The 22,329-nt window shown below is 39.8% G+C and overlaps 1 protein-coding gene across 6 annotated transcripts; it reads right to left on the bottom strand.

Moving 5' to 3' along the window:
• Positions 1-1,203: 1,203 nt before the first annotated feature.
• On the bottom strand, positions 1,204-20,708 carry tmod1 (tropomodulin 1). 6 transcript variants are annotated; one of them, XM_036000771.1, is made up of 13 exons: positions 20,397-20,708; positions 15,411-15,493; positions 15,107-15,117; positions 14,564-14,700; positions 11,463-11,619; positions 10,271-10,387; positions 8,008-8,097; positions 6,395-6,525; positions 5,945-6,052; positions 5,298-5,441; positions 4,529-4,673; positions 3,497-3,596; positions 1,204-1,589 (listed from the first exon to the last, which is right to left on the bottom strand). In XM_036000771.1, exons 4-13 carry the CDS (start codon positions 14,684-14,686, stop codon positions 1,571-1,573), a joined length of 1,134 nt encoding a protein of 377 aa, XP_035856664.1. In that variant the 5' UTR covers positions 14,687-14,700; positions 15,107-15,117; positions 15,411-15,493; positions 20,397-20,708; the 3' UTR covers positions 1,204-1,570. The 6 variants fall into 6 exon arrangements, with proteins under 6 accessions (XP_035856664.1, XP_031145230.1, XP_035856663.1 ...); XM_031289370.2 differs by having other exon boundaries at positions 15,107-15,155; positions 20,397-20,707; XM_036000770.1 differs by lacking the exon at positions 15,107-15,117.
• Positions 20,709-22,329: the final 1,621 nt, after the last annotated feature.

Here is a 22,329-nt window from a genome sequence, read left to right as displayed (position 1 = left end):
ATTTCCAGCTAGTCTGAATTCTGGATAATACAACAATGTAAGTGTAATTAGATGTACATTTTGATTTACAAAAACGGGTAATTACTCCATCCAACACAATCAATCTAAGATATTAAGTATTTGAATGACTCCTGACTCTTTCCCAGGCCTGTCACAAATAAATATATTCTGTATATAGCGACACATCTCACAGTAAGCCAGGTTTATAAATCTATCTGTCCATTACTGAATAATCTGTATAGCTTAGTATCTTAAGGACTATGAGCCACTAAAATACTATTTAGACCGAATAAGAAAAAGGCTGTTAACATCAGATTTACGGGTCAAAATCCAGTATCACAGTATTTCTCAAAATGTTTTATTAAGTCTATCAAATTCGAATGGGACATTGGCTTTGGTGTATAATTGGTGGAAAATACCTTGTATGTTGACCTTGAAGCAACATCAGAAGCTTTTTGGTTCAATAGTAACACAACTCATTTACAGCATGATATTAATAATTAGAATTCATTCATCTCATCGATAGAAACAGAGATTTCTAAAAGTGTTCTATCACCTTTCAAAGAGCCCTCAGTCAAAACCAGACCTCCAAACCCCTTTGTTAAAGGTCCCATGGCATGAAAATTTCACTTTATGACGTTTTTTAACATTAATATGAGTTCCCCCAGCCTGCCTATGGTCCCCCAGTGACTAGAAATGGGGATAGGTGTAAACCAAGCCCTGGGTATCCTGCTCTGCCTTTGAGAAAATGAAAGCTCAGATGGGCCGATCTGGAATCTCCTCCTTATGATGTCATAAGGAGGAAGGTTACCTCCCCTTTCTCTGCTTTGCCCGCCCAGAGAATTTGGCCCGCCCATGAGAAAGAGAGAGACATCATGGCTTGAAAACAAGTTAAGTGGCAGTTGGTCAAGGCCACACCCCCACCCTCCACCTTGCCCCCCCCCCCCCCTCTCCTCCTCAATAGCATTTAAAGCTACAGACACAGAAATGGCACATCCTAAGGAAAGCTAATTGTGGGACTGGCTCTAGTGGCTGTAATTCTGCACCAAGGCTGAATTTCAGGAAAGAGACTTCAGATACAGTATTAGGGGACCACTAAGGCCTACATCCAAAAAGCAGCATGTCATAGGACCTTTAAGGAATCTAGACACTTGAGGAGATATTAATGCAATTAGGATGTCAAAGCCTCACCTTGTTAGTTTGTATAAAGAGCTACAGCAAATGTCTACGCCTGGAACCCAAGTCAAAATTCAAACTTCAGAGTACAAAAAGAAGCACACAATCTCCCCTTTTGCATGCCCTGAAAGCTCAGAAGGACACTGCTGATTAATCCCATTGGATCCTTTAATACCTACTAAAAAAAAGAGTCTGGAAAGTCGAAAGAGTTCAGAGACAATTGAACCTGTTGTGGTGGGCGTGGTCTTCTGGGTAGACCATCGGAGGGTGTGAGGCTGGAGAGGGTTATAGGACGGGGTTTGGAAAGATGGTAGGGGCCGAAGGCGAAGGGAGGGTTGAGGGTAGCTCTGGTTTCTACACATTCGTCCGACACTTAGGGAAGATGGGTCCTCCCTCAAGCCTTCTCTTTCTTACTGTAGATGGAGAGGAGATGACACAGGTAGAAGAGAAAGAAGTACAGATGAGGAAAATAGAGAGGCAAACGGATGAGGGGGAAGGAGGAAGGAAGGGAAACAAGGAGAAAGAGAAAAATGTAAAAAACAGAATGCACGACGGTTCCTCATCATCATCATCATCATCATCAACAACAACAACTTGAGCTAAAGCGGAGCAAAGTTGTAACAGAACAGGACAGAAAGATTACAGCACTTTGTCTTGTCACTTTGTCACTTGTCTGGCTTCAGCAGGAGATCTTAAAGGGGAAAAAACACCAGACAAAGGTAAGACACATTGATAAGAGCAGAGCTGGATTCAACCATTCTAGCCCTGGGACAAAAATGAGGTGTGGGCTCCTACTGACCCCTAGTTAGTGATCATCATTAATTAGTCTGTGGTAACTTAATTGAGCACAATTTTATTTAGCAAAATACACCATGTGATGACAATATGTACTGAGACAATAAGGGCCAACACAAAGGTAAAACTAGATTTAACCTATTGGTATTGCCTTAAAATAAGAGTACTCCGATTTAGCACTGAACTCCTAGAACATTGTTGAACTCAAAATTCTAATTTTAAACTTGTAGTCTACAGCCCTTGCTGACACTGCCTCAAGTGACATCAATTGAGGCAATTGATCAGATGTTATGCAACTAAGAGAGTTGCGTGAAATCTGATAAATTGCCACAAAAGGTTTAATAGAACTTATTTAAAGATATGCAGTAGTACACCCCAAGACCTGTAAACAGAGTTTGGTATGTAATATAGGCGCTCTTGCCCTTTAAGGCCCCTATCCTGTCAGTTTATACTGTAATTTAGTGGTGCAGAAAGTATTAACAAACACATCTGCAATGTATTAAATTATCACAAACAGTGAACCTGAAGACTTCGGGGCCACTGAGGGTTTGGGGACCCGGGGAAGTGACCCACTTTGCCAGGTTAACAATCCAGCTTTGGATAAGAAAAGTTTAAAAGAGTAGAAGAGAGGACAGAGGTCGAGCAGAGGAGGCCAAATGCCTCCAGACAATACAGGAACGGCAGAACAGCAGGTCAGGAGAAGAGAATGATCAAATGGGTAAAAATGCCAAGGAGAAACGTAAATAAAGTGGCCAAAGAATAGATTATAGCACTGATTTATTACTGGGAAATATACTGGGAACTTGATGCAGAAAATACAAGTGAAGACCATGAAGGTTTCTGCAACTTTACAGTGCAGCCAAAAGAAGATGGCAAGCAAAAAAGGGAACAGTTTCATCCTGTCCAATCATATTTCAAAGACAGAAAAGGTACTGTATATAGTGGATGCTGTTGTCCAGTTAGTTAGGGGATTAGTGTCTTGGCTCCTGATCGGACATATGACAGGACATGTCCATTTTTGGAAATTAATCTTATCTGATGTTAATTCTTCTGTATTTCAAAAGTGCGGGTTATTTCAGCCTTGCAAAAATAATATTTCATAGTCAAGTTTACTTTTCATTCTTTTACTTCTGTTCAAAAAGTAATTGTGTATAGACACAAGTCCTATTTCCCTGTTTCTGGATCTTCCAGTCTTCAGTATTGTTGCTGCCTTGTTGGGCAGAGGCTCTTACACTTCTTTTGGAAGAAACTGTGGCAACAAAGAATATATTTGGACTATGGTGGGGGCCGGAGAGCAACAACAGCTACATAAGGAGACACTGTCAGTGGTCTCTGCAAACCCAAATTTGACTAGAAGATGAAAAGAAGGAAGGCGATGAGAGGTGCTGTGGAGAAGTCACAGAGGAGTATGACAGGTGGTGGCAGAGGTTTCCAGTGGTCTGGAAAAGAACCAGGTGATGTTGGCAGAAGAAAGGCAAGGCTGAGCGGTCAAACGGTGCAGTGTTTGTGTTTCGTTCTCTTTTACTTAGTCTTGGACTTGAACTTTTTCCCAAAGGCTCTCTCCAGCTCAGGGACAGACAGAGTGAGGGTGAAGGAGCCGTCCGACTCTGACCTGACGACCCGAGCTTAAAGATGACGAGGGGAAGGAAAACGTTAAGACAAGATCATGGCACATACTGTAACTTCAAGTGGTTTGTGATACAATATGAGCAGACTATAAAACCATCTAAACCAAAACAGCCTATTAACAGATATGCAAATGTAACCATACTTCTGAACTTCAACTCAATCCTGTTCTGACCTTTGGTGGAGATGCAGATGATCGCTTCACATTTATCCTCACTCTCTACACCTAAAACTGCACCCACACACAAACTTAACAAGTACTAATTTTGTAAAGCTGATGATATGAGGTCAAATGTTTAAGACTGTCAGAAAGGAGTTGACTCAACTCTTTGGTACAAAGACAGCAAGTAAATCACTGTAGTAATTTGTGCATGTACATAGCAAGAACCTTTTCTTCCACCAGTTTCATTTTGTTTCTAGCTCTCATGCACATGCTCATTAATCTTTTCTTAGTGCTGATATCATAACTTAGGAAGCAACTGTTTTGATTGGCTGGGGCTTTCTGGCCGTACTACAGAGTTACCGGCCGATGATATCACTCTTATTCTTCTATTACAGTCTGATTAAAGTAGACCCCAAGGAGATATAGTGAAGATAAAGTGTCAGCACTGACGCACGTAACAACCAACACTGCCAAATGCAATACTACTGAAATACTGTGTACAAGTAACACAACTCACTTAAAAGCACTGTGAGGTGATTATAATACAATATTTACTAGAAATGTTAATCTGTTTAAGTCCAGCTCATGAACTTTTCTCACATTCCCAAATCAGTTTCTCAAAGCAGGTGTAAAAAGAGTCTGTGTGTGTGTGTGTGTGTGTGTGTGTGTGTGTGTGTGTGTGTGTGTGTGTCTGTGTGTGTGTGTGTGTGTGTGTGTGTGTGTGTGTGTGTGTGTGTGTGTGTGTGTGTGTGTGTGTCTGTAACCCACCCAGGTCGTTGTTGTTCATCATGGCATTGGAGCCTCTGAGGCGCGGGCCCTGCTGGGTGAAATGATATCCAAACTTCAACAGCGTGGTGTTTTTCTCCAGCATGCTGGCTATCTCCATCTCCACCTTGTTGCCTAACGGCTGGCTCTGGAGTTTGGAGAGAGAGTGTGTGGGGGAGAGAAGGAGGAGGAGATACAAAAAGAGATGTAAAGAGATGAATTAAAAGCGAGTAAAAGAAGGTGATTTGTGGTAGCGACATGAATATAAAAAAGAAAGAGATGAGAAGAAGACTACAAAAAATTACTAAGATCTCCTCCACAAACCGTGCCACTGCGGATAAGGTGGAGATCTACAGTACATGGCAACAGAGGATAAAGTGGCAGGCGGTAACATGCTTTTTCAATTTGAGATTTATATAATTTCAATCAATCAATCAATCAATCAGCTAAATGGAGCCAAATGGCAAAGGAAGCCAGGACCATTCAACAAGTTGAACTAATGAGCGAGCGTGAGTCACAGATGTACAACTCAGCAGTATGACACATAATGCAATCAGGGAGCATTAGACTGAAGTGGCAAAGATGTCCTGTGTACACAACCTGGCACACATACCCATACACACTCACATATGCATGGTAAGTGTGTATGAGTCTTCATGTCTTCTATGCAAGTGGGTTGTGCGTGTGTGTGTGTGTGTGTGTGTGTGTGTGTGTGTGTGTGTGTGTGTGTGTGTGTGTGTGTGTGTGTGTGTGTATTTATGTGTGTTGGTACCTGATTGTCTATCTTGAGCTCGTGTAGTGTGGTGTTATACTGCAGTGACTCTATGAGGGACAGGACTCCAGTCCCTGTAATGAAGTTGGACTCAACGTTCAGGCTCTTCAGCGTCGTGTTCACCTTTAACATCTCTGCCAGGGCCTGAGACAACACACAGCACATACTGTATCTTACTTCACTCAATTCCTTGCTGCCTTTTCTTGCTCTTTATTCTGGACTGGTTGCCAAAATAAGGTAAACATAAAGTGTCTTTGTAATGTCTTATTATTTGAAAGTACAAAAAGCAGTAAATTGGTAAAGGGATGATATGCACCATCGCTATTAGGAAGATTTTAAGGACATATAAAAAAGTTTTGGTTTTTATTAGTGGCATTATCACCATAACCGACAACAAACACAAGACGGTTGCTGGAACATTTTCAAGGCAAAAGAGACAACTATTTTGTTTAACCATAAACATGATTTGCATCAAAATATATAGTTACTCAGGCTAAACCCTGATACAAGTTTGAAGACAGAAAAGTGTTAATATTAGAATGATACTTTAACAACAGGTGGTCTGGATTTCAGAGAAATGGAGCAATAAAGCAGGTAAAATGGATTCTGGGCAGCATTTTGTGTTAAACGTTACAGCTGTGACTTACAAATGCTACAGGGTCGTTGCTCCTGGTTCCTACAATACTAAACCTCTCCACCACAGTGTTCTTCATCAGAGCCTCAGCGTATGCTTTCAGAGTCCTGATGGGGATGTTCTGGGGAGAAAAGAACATTACAACTGTATGTTTTATTTATTATATATATATATATATATATATATATATATATATATATATATATATATATTATTCTCCCAAAAGGAGTTTGTGGCACTAAATGAATGTCCTACACACAAAATCCCAAATTGTTCATAATACAAAAACATTACATAATTTTGTTCATTAAATGCCTAAAATGTGTTTCACTAAATAACATACATGCTGTGTTCCAAAGAAATCAATTTTATGCTCTGTGAATTAATTTTGCACCCCCCCCAACCACCCACACACACACACACACACACACACACACACACACACACACACACACACACACACCTTGATGTTGTTGAGGTTAACCTCCACCAGGTCAGGGTCGTTACTCTTCATTCTCAACAGGGTCTCTTCTACGTCAGTGGAGTTGGGCTCTTCATCAGGGACTGCTTTATACTGGGTACACTGGATCACACCTACAACACATTCCCAGTACACACTCTCATGTACAGCAGGATACTGTTCATTTATCTAGTCTTACTGTTGGAAAAACACATATTTAGACATGTTTGTAGCCCTTTCCCCAACGTCAATGTCTATATTAAGAGTTTAAGAAGCCAGACTTCACTGAACACTGCAAGCAGTTTTATCTGGACAGCTGACTGCTTGAGACGCCATTAACGTAACATACATTAACATAGCATTCTATACTGTGTATGAAAGTGTTGCATGATCCGCCAGTCAGAGATCATGTTAAATATTACTGTGGATTATGGGGGTCTCTGCTGGTTCAGAGGTGAATTTTCTCAATCTACAGAGAAGCCCATCATCCTTCAACTGAAGAGAATAACATTTTTACAACAAACATTTTACTTTTATTTTTTTAAGTTCATGTTTTGATGTTTCAACAGCACAAAAAGAGAATAAATCATAACAAACAAACCATGTTTTTGCATAAGATTGTAGTCATGTATATAAAGGTTACCACAGCAGCTTACTGGAGCAATAAATGTGTGTTTTATTTCATATATCAGTAAATAGTTTTAGTAATCAGCTTGAACCAATGTTTTGGTCAGTATATCATTTCTGTAAGTCTACGGTAAGCATAATAACACTATTGGGGCACTAAATCCCATTTACTAAATTATCCAATTTACAGCATATTATGCATTTCCCTTCAAATGTACAGTATCAGATTTGGCAAAAGCAGAAGATGTCACTGTTTTCTTTTAAAATACAGATCTTGATTGTTTTCATATGAAATAATGTTCAAACAATAACAAAAAAGACCCATTGTTCAAACACTTTTTGATGTCCTGTGTCCTGCCTGCGCTAAAAACAATGCAACTGCTGGTTTCAGCAGGCGAATCACAAGTTTATAGCTGGTTCTCTTTATGAGAGCCGGTCATATTTGGAAGTAAGATGCTCAGCCTCTGTGTCTGTTTAGAGCTAGAAGAGAATCTATAGGATGAGCCACCATGCAAGATAAACAAGGGCTCATTAACGTGTGCGTGTGTGTGTGTGTGTGTGTGTGTGTGTGTGTGTGTGTGTGTGTGTGTCAGAATACTACAATTTACACTGTAGTACAAGATGAAGGGTAGAGATGAATCATCAGTTATTCCTGCTGAATAATAATGTATCTATACACTTAGCTTTATCTACTGAATTACTTAGTACTTAGTTATAAGCTGTGTAATTATATTTGTGCATGCATGGAGTGCAAAAAAAGACTGAGTTGATCGTTTTTGGTAAAATGAACCAACATTCTGCCAAAATGAGATCATTACACTCTAAGATTAGTTGAGATTATTTTAGGCTACTTTTACTTGTTTCTTGAAAATCCCTACACCAAATGTATCTGTGATTGAACCATGCAACTGGCAGATTTCAACAAAAATAAAAGACTCATAGTTACATAAGCTTCAGCACATGTGTGGCAGCGTGTGTGTTCTACGTACTGTTGAGGCCTTGCTTGTTGACTATGGTGCTGCTGGCCAGGGCCTCATAGTACTGCTGGTTACTCATCAGGGTGTGCATACCCAGGATGGCTGGAAGACAGTAAGAAGACCGAATGAGGATGAAAGGAACAAAGGGAATGAACAGAGTCAAAGGAAGAAACATAGAGAGAGAGAAAGAAAGAGAGAGAGAGAGAGAGAGAGAGAGAGAGAGAGAGAGAGAGAGAGAGAGAGAGAGAGAGAGAGAGAGAGAGAGGAAAGCTAAACAAAAAAAGAGTCTATAGATGTAATGATTGTCTAGTTTCATACAGTGGACCACCATGCTAATACAGACAGCACATCAGCAGTTGCAGCATCCCGAGCAAGTCAAACCTGACACCGTCAGTTTCAACGATCAAGCAGTTGTATGCTGTAAGGTTTCAGGCACAGTAGTTTCAGGCTCTGTTGGCTGACTACACATATATGTGCTGCTCCACCATCTGCATGTTCAAGGATGTCAACTTGAGGACTACTTGTGTGCTGGCAGTAGTGAATCTGAAATATGTTTTTTTGACCGGGCAGCTTCTCTAACGACCTGATATATAAAAGAAACGATTTGGAGAGAATTATCACCTCGTCTTTTGGTCAGAGAGCACCGGAACGGAACAGTCTGCAAAGACGTAAACAGTTAGGGAACACAAGCTACCGAGCTGCTCTTTGTAAAAGTGGGGGATGTTACAGCAACTCCAGGGACTTGTTGTGCTCCTAAAATATTTCTGCAACAATATTGTCTTGTAATAAATGTAGAGACTCTGGTAGTGGGTTAAACTAAATGTGTTTACATATTGTAATGTATCTCTCACACAGAGAATGAATGTAGTATTTACAGTTATGATCTTTCAACTTACCACAACTCAGCTAGCTTAATGCTAATTATCTTTCAAACTTTCATACAGTAATTTTCTGGAACAAAATACTTCTAATTCTTCTAAAACACAATACTTGAGTTCAGCAAATTTCAAAGGTTAATAATGAGACCTCTGTGTGCTTAACTGCGGTGTGTGAAACATGGAGTGACCCATCTCGATTACTCTTTATAACAAATATGTTAAAAGTTTGTACATGCAGCAAAATATTTGCCACAGAAATTACATTTGCTAGCCTGGCTTAACTCTCAGTTTATTGATTGACTGAATGTCTGCCTAACACAAGCTGACAACACAAACATGACAAGAGGACCAAACTCGTTCCATGCAAACACCGTGCACAATCTACAGATACCCTGGATGGTGTTCAGCTAGCGAACAGAGAAATCCAGCAGGGATGGAGGAGGTGAAGGAGATGGAGGGATGAGGGGGAAGGGTGGAGGGAAGATGGAAGGAGCGCTAGAGGAAACGGAGAAGATTTGGATTAAGGAAAAGTAAATGAATGAGGGGAAGTTGAGGCCACTGATTAGTGAGAGAAGATGAAGAATAATCAGACACCTGTGCTTTAGCGCATTCAACAGATCAGATCCAGTCTATGAATATCATTCATTCAGAGGCTTTTTTTATGTATATGGGTGCACGGGTGTGTGAGTGTGCTTATTTTTTGTTAGTTATTAAAGTTTATCTATTATAGACGTCAGATGAAACAAAACAATAATGTGAAATTCTGGATGAAAATCTGATTATATTCTCCCAATTTGTCTCTTCACTCTTTACTATTGAAAGTATGTTCTAAACTGCCTTCACCACAAGGACTCTGTTAACTGTGGTAAAATCTGTGTCTTCTTTAAGTAGGAAATAGAACAACTTTTTGATTTAAAACCTAATTAGTAAAAAATTAAACCAATAAGCCTTATGGATATAGTGTAGTCTCGCTTAGCCAGACCCTCCTCCAAAGCGCGCCCGAAGGAGGGTCTGGCTAGTCCATATAACAATCGGGGAAAAAAAACGTGCTCTGGTTTAATGGCATTTCTTTAAACCAATCAGAATCGTCATGGGCGGCGCTAAACTCAGCACACAGCTGCTGCAAAATAGTCGTGCGAGAGAAAATTCTGATTGGACAGATAGTCTAGCTAGCTGTCTCAATTTAGCCTGCAGAGATCTGAGGAGCAATTAACACTAGTCCTCATTGATCCACCGAATTTAAAATTCCAACACAAAGAAAGCAGAAGGAAACGGAAAATACATGCATCCGGCAGAATTTCCTGCAGCACCGGAGCAATCCTGGAAGTGGAACGTCAAAGATATAGACTATAGTACATGTGACCGTGAGGTGATGTGAGTTGGTGTGATCATGTTACCTGCAATATCACAGAGTTCAGCATCAGAAGCACTAGCCAGGGCTTCTTCTAGCTCCGGCTCCAGAGTCACATTCTCCATGATGGGGTCCACAATCTTTTTAGGCACCCAGGCTTTCCCTGTAACATGAGAGGACAGATTTAATACAAAGACATACACACATAACTTGAAATATATTTGCTGGAGACAATTTGTGTTCCCAAGGAATTTAGGAATTAATGGTTTCACTTATACTGGCTAACCAGACCTCTGCTCAGGCTGAAGTGAAGGATGGAAGCTTGCTGGGAATTACATGAAGTAATCTAAATCCCAATAACGTGGAAGTTGTCCTGCCCCAACAGGTGCAACAAAGTCAGATATGTATTGGACCTTTCAGAAAAATCTGAATCTGGATTTTGATGGGAATGCCTTTTACAAGTCGAAAACTCGTAATTACGGTAACTGCGATATGACATCATATCAGTGCTGCACAGACACAGTAGAAGAATATATTTATCCGTAGGCGGAATAAAAATATCTCCTCAGTAAGTCAGTATGACCCAGAGATTTATGTCTTTACTGACAGGTCTGCTATGTCAGTGTGGTCAGATCCTCGAGTTTCAACCAGACATTTTTTGGGATGGTTACTGACAGCCTGGCTTGCTGGTGAGGGTAAAAAAGGTGGTGGTCTTGTCAAAACCAATTTTAGGGAATAAAAAAAAAATCTTCCAACTCATGGATACCTGAGATGTCCATGCCAGACTTCTAAATTTAGGGTTTTCATGAGACAACTTTGAAGGTTTGCGGCTTAGTCTAGGTCGTAATTAATTTGAGTGTTAATCGGAATATTTTCCAACGTTGAGTGACTGGGGGATCCCGAGGCATTCCCAGGCCAGTGTGGAAATATAATCTCTCCACCTAGTCCTGGGTCTTCCCCGAGGCTGCCTCCCAGCGGGATGCGCCTGGAATACCTCTTAGGGAATCGCCCAGGGGGCATCCTTACCAGATGCCCAGACCCTGTCAGCTGGCTAGATAACCCAGCTGAGGGGGTTCGGGCTGAGGGGGTTAATATTTATGGAAATCAAACATCTGACATCCAGTTTTGACATCCAAGTGTTCTTGTCACATCTGTTCATTTCATAAAACACTGCAATGAGCCAGACAAAGTCACATTTTAATCTAAGTAGGTTTATTTTGAGAAAAAACATTTCATACCTCTCTTCTCCCCTGTGAAGGGCACCGGGTCTTCTTGGTCAGGATGCTCTTTGGCCTGTTTCTCCAGATGGGCCAGCAGGTTGTCTCTCTGAAACGTTCCTGTCGGAGCTTTCTTGGTCTGGTCCTTCTGCCGCATCCCAGCTGGCAACAATGCATTCTACACAAGAATGAGAATGTATGTAATTTAAAGGGCTTGCATTGGGTATTGAATTTCTTTTCCACCATTTCTGTCTGACATTGTCTCATGTCTTTTTTCCTATTATAGTAGTTAAGTCATGTAACACCTCATAACATGAGTGCAAAACAATGTGACTCCAGGATTGCTTCCTTGCTACAGTAATACTACTGAATAAAACACTAATCTCAATTACATATCTTGCACGCACCAGTGGTACCATTCAGTGCACTCTTCTTGAGCAGCACTCCAGTCAGGGCTGAGGAACAAATCCTTTATACATGCTTTGTGGTGATATAGAGTCAGAGTTAATCTTTAACCTCAGTCTTTTATTCTGAAAAAATAAAGACACCTTTAACTTACTGTAGCTATACATACACATACATATGTTCTTTACATTTTGCCAGCTATCAATCGAAATAAGAATAAATAGGATAATAACTCACCAAATACAGAAAAAAGACCAATAAATGCAGGGCAGCAACGTAATTAGTAAGTTTAAAAGAAACCTGCTTAAAAAACAAAACCACACAGACCCCAGTGGGAGAATACACACTCACTTTTCATACATTTTCTTTGAGTGAAGATAGATTTAGAGATGGTGATACAGTATCTTTTCTCTGGTTAATGTAAGTCCCACATCAGTCCTTATCTCTGCTCTAGCCCAACACAGGACCAAGACATTACCCAGAGCTTTGCTGCTCACCAGCTTATTTTCAACCTAAAGCAACATTCAAAACCAAGCTCTTACAAGTGCTACTTCTAGCTTCATATCTTATCTGTCCTCTCAGCACTCAGAGGCCTCTCTCTTCATGACTCTGTCTGTCTTTGCCTCTCGTACTTAAACCCTCTCCCCCCGTCCCCATCCAGCAAACAGTTTTCAAAAACATACCAAACAATTTACACTGTCTGGTTTGAAATATACTCGTAAAGAATAATCTTTATTACTAGTTTCTCCGTAAATGTTCACGTGACTTACAGTACATTACAGTAGTATTTATAGTAATGTACGGGTTTATCACTGCCCAGCTTTTAATGTCACATGTTTTATCAGCTGTAGGTAACAGGCACATTTCCAGTCCCAGCATGTTATTTTTACCAGCATGAGACTCTCTGGCTTCCTCTCCTATCCTTTCTAACTGTACTCTCCTCTGTCCTTTTTCCCCTGTCATCCCACCCCCTGCCTCATTTGGTCTCTATATATCTCTATCTTCCTCTCAGCAGTCATCTATAAGCACATGACTCTAACATGCTTCCATTAACAGAAGGCTGAGATGCCGGGGCTAACTAAAAAGTGACAACTTTTTCTTGGCTACTCAGGAGCAGGGAACATTCACATATTATCACGTTAAAAAGTTGATATGGCAAACCTAGCAAACAGTTGCTTAATATTTACACATCCAGTAGATACAGAGCAACATTAGCACTTACTTACTTACATGTTTTCTGGCCACCGGATGAATGTAAGCCCAGTATATACTCTACTTTTAGCTTTGTTTTTGGTCTCTACCAACCAACAACTGAAAACAAGTAAATTAGCTCTTTGCCAGTAAATGCCCCTCTAGGTTCACCAGCTAGTAGCTACCTTTGTGAGTTAGCCCCTTGGTGCTGGGCAGGAAGCGGTAGTGGGTTTACTAGAGCTTTATTTTGCTGAAAATAGTTTCCTTAAGTTGGGAGCGAACCAAAACAATAAAATTGTGGCCTGTAAAAACAAAACAACAATCCGAAAGATGTTAAAATGTTAAGTAAAAATATGAATGAATGCAGCTTTAAGTTATGTACTTTGAGTGAGTGAAAAAACAACATTTTCACTTTAGGTTGAACTTTCCATGAATCGTGAAATGTTACCAGTAATCTAGGTACATGGGATTTGTTTTAATCTATTTTAAAAAGGATGTTAGATTTCACAAATCTCAGAGTTCAAGTTACAGCCCCCAGGATGTGACCATGGTAAAAGTAAACAGTATGAACCAGTTCAAGTTGTAGTGTGTCATTGTATGACTGAGAGGCAGTGAGAAAATACAAAATGTTCTGTTGTTTTTTTTTATCCAACATGATGAGGTACTTTACTGTTGTGAAACGGGTTACCCTCATAAACAGGCACAAACAAGGTAAGCATGCACACACCGCCTCTCACTGTTTACGTCATGGAGACCCTCCGGTTACTCACTCCTGGCATCATCTCTCTACAGCCTCTTTATGAGCAGTTAGACATTCATCAGCTATTACAGCTGCTTTTACCTCCTCGACCCATGATACATCACTGAAAAACACGTCATAAAAAAGCACCAGAAACTAAACACAAGTATAACTGATGTACTGTAGCTACTGTTGCACAATGACTAACAACCTTCCCATAGACTGCATGTGATGCTAATAGGGAAATACTGTAAATGATAGGGAAGAAAGCCACTAAGCAGTAGCAAAGCTAGCGTCACTGAGTATTTTCTAGAATTGATCTCTGTTTCACTTTAGCCTTAATAACCAACGCTTTTTCCTATACTTCCTCTAGCATGTATTTGACAAATTGCTAATTTCATCATGGATTAATTATTTATGTTTTTCAATAAATTGTCTAGAAAATGTTGGAAAATAGCACAAAAGAAGAGTTTGTTTTGTACGACCAAAGGTGCAAAAGCTATTTTCATTTACAACGATGTAAAACAGAAAAAAAAAAATAAAAATAGCAAAGCCTTATATCCGAGAAGCTGGAACCACCAATGTTTCGCTTTTTTCTTGATTAATAATTAGAAATTAGCTAACAGCAATTCAGATGAAAACACAAGGATATGTAGGTATAGCAATATACAGTATGCTGCAGTATCACATCAGGGGCTTCTATTAAGCCTGTGTGACCACATAACTCTCCACTGACATCAACATAGTGACAGAAGCTCCTCCTTAGGACTTCATATTATAAACTTACATCAGGATCCAGCTCCTCTAATTCATCCTCTAATCGCTTCAGCTCTTCCTCTGACAGTTTCTTCAGCAGCTCGTCCTCGTCTATGTCCCTGTACTTCTCCATCTCCTTCCTCAACACCGACATGATGGACAGCACACCTACGATCATGGATAATGTCACTTCAGCACGACATGCATGTGAACTCTTGCAAAAAAAAACAAAAAAAGAGTTGATACACAAAATTAAAACATTATTTGTTGGTTGCATTTTCTGTTTAGGATTTATCTCATAAAATAAAAATTTGGATAGAAGCTATATATTTTGGCCAACTTTTGTCTGATTTCTGGCAATGACGGTGTGCTTTCGCAGTTTCCTACAACATCGATCTTGTACTTCGAAATAGCTTGAGGTGACTTTTTAATCCAAACTTTTACTTCAATCATCGTCTTGTATTCTCTTTGTGAGGTTTAGATTTCTGAGATGTGAGATCCGGTGCTGCCAGGGTAGATATATACCTTACAAATACACAAAAGGATCTGGGAAGTAATACAATGGTTCCCTCACCTCAATCACCCCTGCAAATAAGAAAGACAAAATGTAGGAGATCAGAAGCCTGCAAGAAAAAAAACAACATAATTTAACTATGGATAGAAACAGCAGAGAAAGCACTAATAAAATAAAAAATTGATATAACGTTGTGTCAACTCATAGTGTTTGAAGGACCAGAGCAAAGCAAAGCTAACTGTGATGGTCAATTAGCAAAATAAAAATAAAAATCACATGCTTTGGCGAGTGTCACTTGACGTTGCCGTTTGCCATTAAAAAAAAACAAAAAAAAAACAAAAAAAAAACGTGCACCTGAACTCACCTCAATGATCCCCAGCTCAGGGGTAAAATAACAGCAAAGGCAGCCAAGTGCCTGTAGCAGCGCTCCTGGGAAAGAGAAGAGACCTGGAGGAGGCAGAAGCACACAGTGAAGAGAGATTGATGGCTCTCAAAATTAGAAAGCCATTAAAGATGCACCAAGACATCTATGGAGAAAGATATTTAGCATCATATTTCGCAGCTTGCTTTCCTTTTTTATTTTTATTTTCCCGTCTTCATTTCTTCCTAAAGAAACTGACAAGGTAGCTACAGAAGGCTGGGAAATAGCAGTCTTGTTTTAAACTGTTTTTTCATTTTTTTGTGCCATGTCGTAAAAAATGTTTTGCAGTTTTTAGTGGCTCCTTATTGAACGACCACGTCTGAAATACTTGTGTAAGAACGTAACCTTTACAGGCCATTTGATGCTGTTTTCACTGCAGACGCACTCACTTCACATCTCACATTCCTCTGCTATTCTATTTGCACATAGAAGAATTTGGATATAGCTTCTAAGATACAGCTCAAGTTCCAAGTTTCCTGATAAGGCAACTGGTGTTATTTTAACATCAACACATTTGTTAGCTGGATTTCTTCAGGGTAGCTGGTCTTGACATTTGGGGAAAAGAATGGTACATTTATTTCCTTTCTTGCTGAGAGTTAGATGAGGAAATTGATACCACTCTCATGTCTGTATGGCTAATACACAGCTACAGGCAGTTAGCTTAACTCAGCATAAAGACTGGAAACAGGAGAAACAGTTTGCTTGGCTCCGTCCAAAGTTATGTGCCAGAATATTTCTTGGCTGTAACTACCTGGAACCTGCGCTGGTTGTCTGAAAACTCCCAGCCAAGAAATAGTCCAGCATTTAAGCACCCATAAAACTTGTTATTTTTACACAATTTTACACAACATGATATAACATGTCAATTGGTGAGCTTTAGAGGTGCTGGTTGGTGGATTTTGTTATCTTTGAACAGAGCCAGGCTAGCCATTTCCACCAGTTTCCAGTCTTTGTGCTAAGTTAAGCTAACTGGGTGTTAGTTGTAGCTTTTATATTTAACGTAGTGGTACGAGAGTGGTATTGATCTTCAATGAGCGTATTTCCCATACCGTCAAGCTACAATTCTTAATTGGAGATGTAAAACTTTGAGGTTTGGTCCATACGTTTCTATATGGTGTAATTTACGGTAACAACTGGACAAAATATATATAAGACAAGAATGTAAGGTTGTACATGTGGACTTAGCTTATAGGGATCCATATTGGTCTAGATGCCATCACAAGATTATTTACTGACTGTAATAAAGAGTTGTGTTAGTTCTCTGATGTTTGCTTCATTTTAAAAAGAGTGGAAAACCTAGAGAAGGCTGTTCTGACTGTGTGATTGGTTGGAAGTTGACAAATCTACTGGGTAATGTAGAATGTGAGAGTCAAACCATTTGAAGTCACTGCAGGTAGAGACCTAGCTGTGAATGTTATAAAAATGACAGATCGATGTCTAACAGCAGAAAAAAACTAACATTCGTTCAACATTTAACATTCAAAGTTCAACTATAGACTGCTGAAGTGTGACTTGCTGCAGCAGCTAAAGTATATGAACAAGTCCCTTTTATGGGATTCTAACAGCTGACAATCCTTTAGCTAGCACTACAAGTTTTCACCTGTTCACTTGTGATCTAAACTGACACTCTATATCCTCCCAGAATTATATCCTGTTGCTGACCCCTCTCCCATGAATCACTGTCACAACTACTGTTTTTTCTCAAAGCACTCAGCTGACATATGTAAAAGTCAACTCGGATAAACTAAATATCTTGTCCAGGAAAGTGTTTCTCTCATGCTTTCCTTTGCTGCTGGCAGTGTGGACAGATAGAGATGTTTCCCTCTCTCTCACTCTCATTTCAGTTTTGGCTTTGGGACCAGATGACTGATAATGGATGAGCTGCAGCGGGACATTTGTGGGTCACATAGCACCAAACGGTTGGCATATATATATGGCATAAAACTGTGGGTCAGGGTTTGAAATGTGTTGTGACCTGCAGCTGATAGAGGTGCACATGACAACACTTATAATAATAATACTTTTACTGAGCCTGGATCAAAGGATGACAATGTTCTCAAAGTAGGCAGAAAGGATTGAGATGCAGCTTGAAAACCCAACCAAAGTGCAGACAATGATGCATTGAAGGAGTGCAAACATTTCTTTTTGATCTTAAGTCTTAAGTCAGCAAGTGTGTTCCTAGCAGGTGGAGTCAAGCGTGCCATTTTTTTTGTTCTGCTTTCTCTAAGCTCCACGACAAGTTTCCAAAACCAAAGATGAAGAACTGGGCTGAACTCCAAATAACGCTACAAGTCTGCTGGAAGAAGCCCGACCTGCTCTGATGATATCAAACAGATGCGTGCCTGTATTTATAACATTTCTACAAGCTTCTGCTTCATTGGAGGACATTCACTGGGCAGAAAGAGAAGACAATTAAAAATGACCTGAGCCAGAATGTACCCTGTAAAGTCAACAAGGCATGCCCAGTCCCCAAGCCTCTAAGAATAGCAGCACTGATACAGGATCCTTAATCAAGTCAGATGTGTGTAAAACATTTAAACTGACCGTTAAATGGCATTTGGTCTCTCATGAGCGCAGCCTTTGTCACATTACATTTAAAAAATAGAGTTCATAACTGAAATATCTGCTTTACACCCATATACACAATGCAGCTACTCCTGTAACTAAGTGCTATGATGGCCTGCTTTAACTGCTATTTCTTTGTAAATCTTTCAGTTTGATATTAAATATAAACCCTGCAGAAGTTTTTCATCCATGAAATACACATACATCTCTGTAAAGCTCACACATGCTCTCAGAGGTGCCAAAAACTCTTACAGCCAATAAATCAGCACATAAAACACAGCTGAGAGCACAGCAGTGGACTTTTAGATGCTACAGCAGACGACTTCCTGCTTAATGTCATCAAACAGCTTACACGGTCATGAAAAACTGTCACATGTGCAGTAAAGTGGCGTGTGAATTGTTCACTTAAAATGTCTTCGGTTTAGGAAGTTCAAGCTATACTCTAAGCTTATGTCAAACTCAGTTAACACAAGAGCTTGAACTAGGAGGCGTTATCCTCCACACATTTGTACATACTACATAGTACATACAGTATTTTATATATTTAGATACGAATAAAAACGTTATCAATGCTACCAACTCCAGTTCCCACTGTTTAAAAAAAAAAAAAAAAAAAATAGCAAAGGAGGTTGTAATTGACAAATTTAACTCTAAAACATCTTAAATGTCCTTATCTGGTCAACCTGAGAATTCTAACCAGATATTTACTGCAGGTTTGAAGGTGGACCAGTGGACTTGGTAACAACAAAAAACCATGATATTACTATAGGAAATAAGTTGTGTATTTACAAACTCCATTATGCTTTAAGCTTTTTCTTCTTTTTAAGCTTCTCCTGTGGTATAGGAATTAAAGCTTAATTGTGACATTTGTTTGGTGTCTGTCTAAACTATTTTGCAAGATTGCAGTCGTTAGAATGGTCTCTGAAATGACCCAGTAAAAAAACAGCTGAGAGGCAACTGGTCAGCTTTCCTATGCGCGTGGATGAGATAAGCTACAGGACTGTGTGTGTGTGTGTGTGTGTGTGTGTGTGTGTTTTCTGCTGTGACAGTAAGAAGGGTGTCCATTTACATAGTGGTGACCACTGATACAATACATAGATGCTTACCAAAATAGATTAGTACACTACAGAAAGTTTATGTGAACTTGAGATAACAGTAGAGTGTGAACGCCATGACCAAACCGTCAAACCAAACATTGTCTAATTCTACTAACTTTTAGTGCAGACAAAACTAAACCAATCGGTGATGGCTGCTGTCATTAGTCTCCACTTTAGAGTCTTGTATCATGAAGTGTGTAATCAGGAGCGTTGCTGCTTTAGACCTGATGTCTGATCATTTGTGCATTCTGCAGAGGTCAAAAAGTCATATGTGTATCACTCTACTAATCAGAGCGTCATTTCAAGCTAGCTGCTGATATGCTACATTACTAATCCAAGAGATGAACAGATTTATGAATGCATGTATGCATGTTTTAGATGGTGGAACGCTGTGCAACAATGAGTGTAGCGAGAGGACCAAAGATGCAGTTTTGTCCATCTTTGTATGCACAGCTATGTTAAATAAAACTAAGAGGGAAAGCATCATTTACGAAGTAACAAAGATCACAAGGCTCCATTTACGCTACAGTGATGTATGTATGTATGTATGTATGTATGTCACATAGAAACTGACAACCAACATGTCACCAGACAACTGCTGCATCTCAGTACTTGATGAAATCCTGATTATGCAAGGTGGTTTTACTTTTCTACTTAAATTAACTGTAAAACTTTCCATGAATACTGATTTTTATTACATCATTAACCACTAAGGCAACCCACTTTAGATCATGACCCCAACTTACCTCAAGCCTTTCTATATATTTTTTTGTTATAGTGATTATTTTAAAATCCAGCTAAAATTTTGTACTAAGATGTTAGGTAAGCCCCATGAAGTACGTGTAGAATTAAGTATTAGACATTTGCCAATTGAGTAACTGCCATCAAATTAGTCACAGTAGAACACTTCACTAATTTTCTTCTATCAAGGACCCCCCAAGTGGTAAATGAGTGCATGAAAATCCCCATCTGTGCAGTACTTTGGCGTTAGGACTCGCAGTGCCAGTACTTTAAGAAGGAAGCCCACAACCACCCACTGGCAACAAGACATTCTCCAACAGCAGGGAAAATACCAGCAGTGAAATAAAGCAAATATTCCTGTTTTACCGGAGAAGCCCCCTTTATTCTCAATGACCTTATGGTAACCAATTTCCTCCAAGTAATTCTAAAAGTGTTGTACTGTACATTATTTTAACCTTGATATGCAATCTTAACTAATTTGACTGTTTAACAGTCTGCAGTATAATTTTTGCATTTATTTCCGTACCTCCTCCAGCGCTATTTATAGCCGGACAGTCCCGCTGGGTGACAGCAACGAATACTTTGACCAGATATGGTTTCCTTCAGTCGCACTGCGCGGTCCGCTCTGCTGCAGGCGCACAACCCGGGAATCTGCAAAAAACTCCAACTAGATGAAACCGTCCATGACCCGCAGATAATCCTGAATTCAGCAGATTTCACAGCGTGCTCACAAAGTTTCCTCCCCCGTTCCCAGGTCGTCTCTCGACGGAGGCTGAATCTCATCTCCCGCAAAGGGCAAAGTAAAGTTATGGGGAAGAGATCCTCCTCCTCCTCCTCCTCCACCCCAACACGGCTGCCCTGTCACTCCAGTGATGTCATGAGGTGGAACTGCGTCAATTATCGGACACGTTGATTCTCTAGCATTCATAACGTTTTATGCGTGTAAGCCTACGTCTGACTGCAAGGTTGACCCACTTGAGCTTGTTTGTTTCGTGACACACAGAGGATAATATACAGTTGTGGAGTAGTTACTCAGATAATGTAAAAATATGCCATTAGGCTACATGTAAAAGTCCTTAAAAAAAACCTCATACATAAGTAAACGTAGATGTAGCTAGTTCGACATTTTCAAATATGCGTATTTCCTCTCATGGTGGACAGTTAGCCTTGTCAGAAGATTGATACTCTTATTGGTCCCTGCAGCAGGGAAGTTTTCTGCGCCCAGACAACAAGTAACCCCCAGTAAAATGACATCAATTACAGTTCAGTTTTTGAACAATAAATTAACTACAACGTGTTAATTAGTCAGCTTCAGCTGGATGTTGTTTCTGCAGTAACACAGGCATGCTAGCGGTTTCTCCCGTTTTTAGTCTTTATGTTAAGCTAACCGACTGCTGGCTGTCTGAGTCAAGGAGTTTCTAGGACTGAAAATTTTGAACATTAAACACTTCATTTCCTGCATTCTGGTGAATTTTTATGCACCTATTTCTACCTTTTTCTGAATCAATATGCTGGAAATATCTTTATGTAAAAGGGAAACAGATTACAATCCAAATATAAACACAAATGGAAAATATTGCAGTAAGGCTCTCAGGTATTCTATATTGCTTTCAACTATTTATTCTCCTTTGGATCGACTTTTATAATTATATCTGAGTCAGCACACATTTTTTTTGCGTCTTGTTGGGGAAGTAACCTCCTTAAATGTGCACATGACAATTATTCACCTCAATGATACATTATTCATTTAAATGTATTAATAAACCCCTGGACTGTAATATTTCAGATGTTTGAGCAAGATTCCTGCTCATCTCATGTCCAAAACTTTGTGCACATTCAAAATATAACTCATCCCACCTGTGTTCTGAGATTTGGAGGAGTCATATTTTGAGAAACATAGTTAAAATAGGCTATTACAAGAATAAAGTCACTATATTTCAGAAAATAATCTACCTGCACCATAGCCTGCTGTGCATTACGTGATTGCTCTGCTGACCGGCACAAAGCCCCGTTTGGGTCTCTGAATGAGACAAAGTTTAGGGAAGTGGCTGAACGCTGCTCTACATTGGAGGTGGAAAACCAAAACCACGGCAGAAATACAAACGCGTCACATCTGCCGCAGCATGTCAGCATGTCACCGCAGCAGTGAATTTACAGTTCTACAAAAAAAAAAAAGAAAAAAAGAAAGCAAGAACTGCGAGTGCGTTGGAAAATACTTTGGCCATTGTGCCATTCTGGGGCTTTTTTATTCTATTATACTTATTTTTGTAAAAAAAATAGAGCAAGAGCTCCGGGGCTATTCATAAAACATTCGGGGCTGTAGCCCCGGCAAAATCGGCTGAAGCCGCCTCTGGTCTGAGTGTTCATTATTTTACATGCAGACGCAATCACTTTATATACAACTAAACATAAGCTATATAGCGCTATATTATACTTACGTTTACTTGTATATCAACGAC

This window comes from Sander lucioperca, chromosome 4 (assembly GCF_008315115.2).
Source record: "Sander lucioperca isolate FBNREF2018 chromosome 4, SLUC_FBN_1.2, whole genome shotgun sequence".
NCBI lineage: Eukaryota > Metazoa > Chordata > Actinopteri > Perciformes > Percidae > Sander > Sander lucioperca.
The sequence above is the reverse complement of the archived record's forward strand: the minus strand, read 5'-3'. Positions and strand labels throughout refer to the sequence as shown.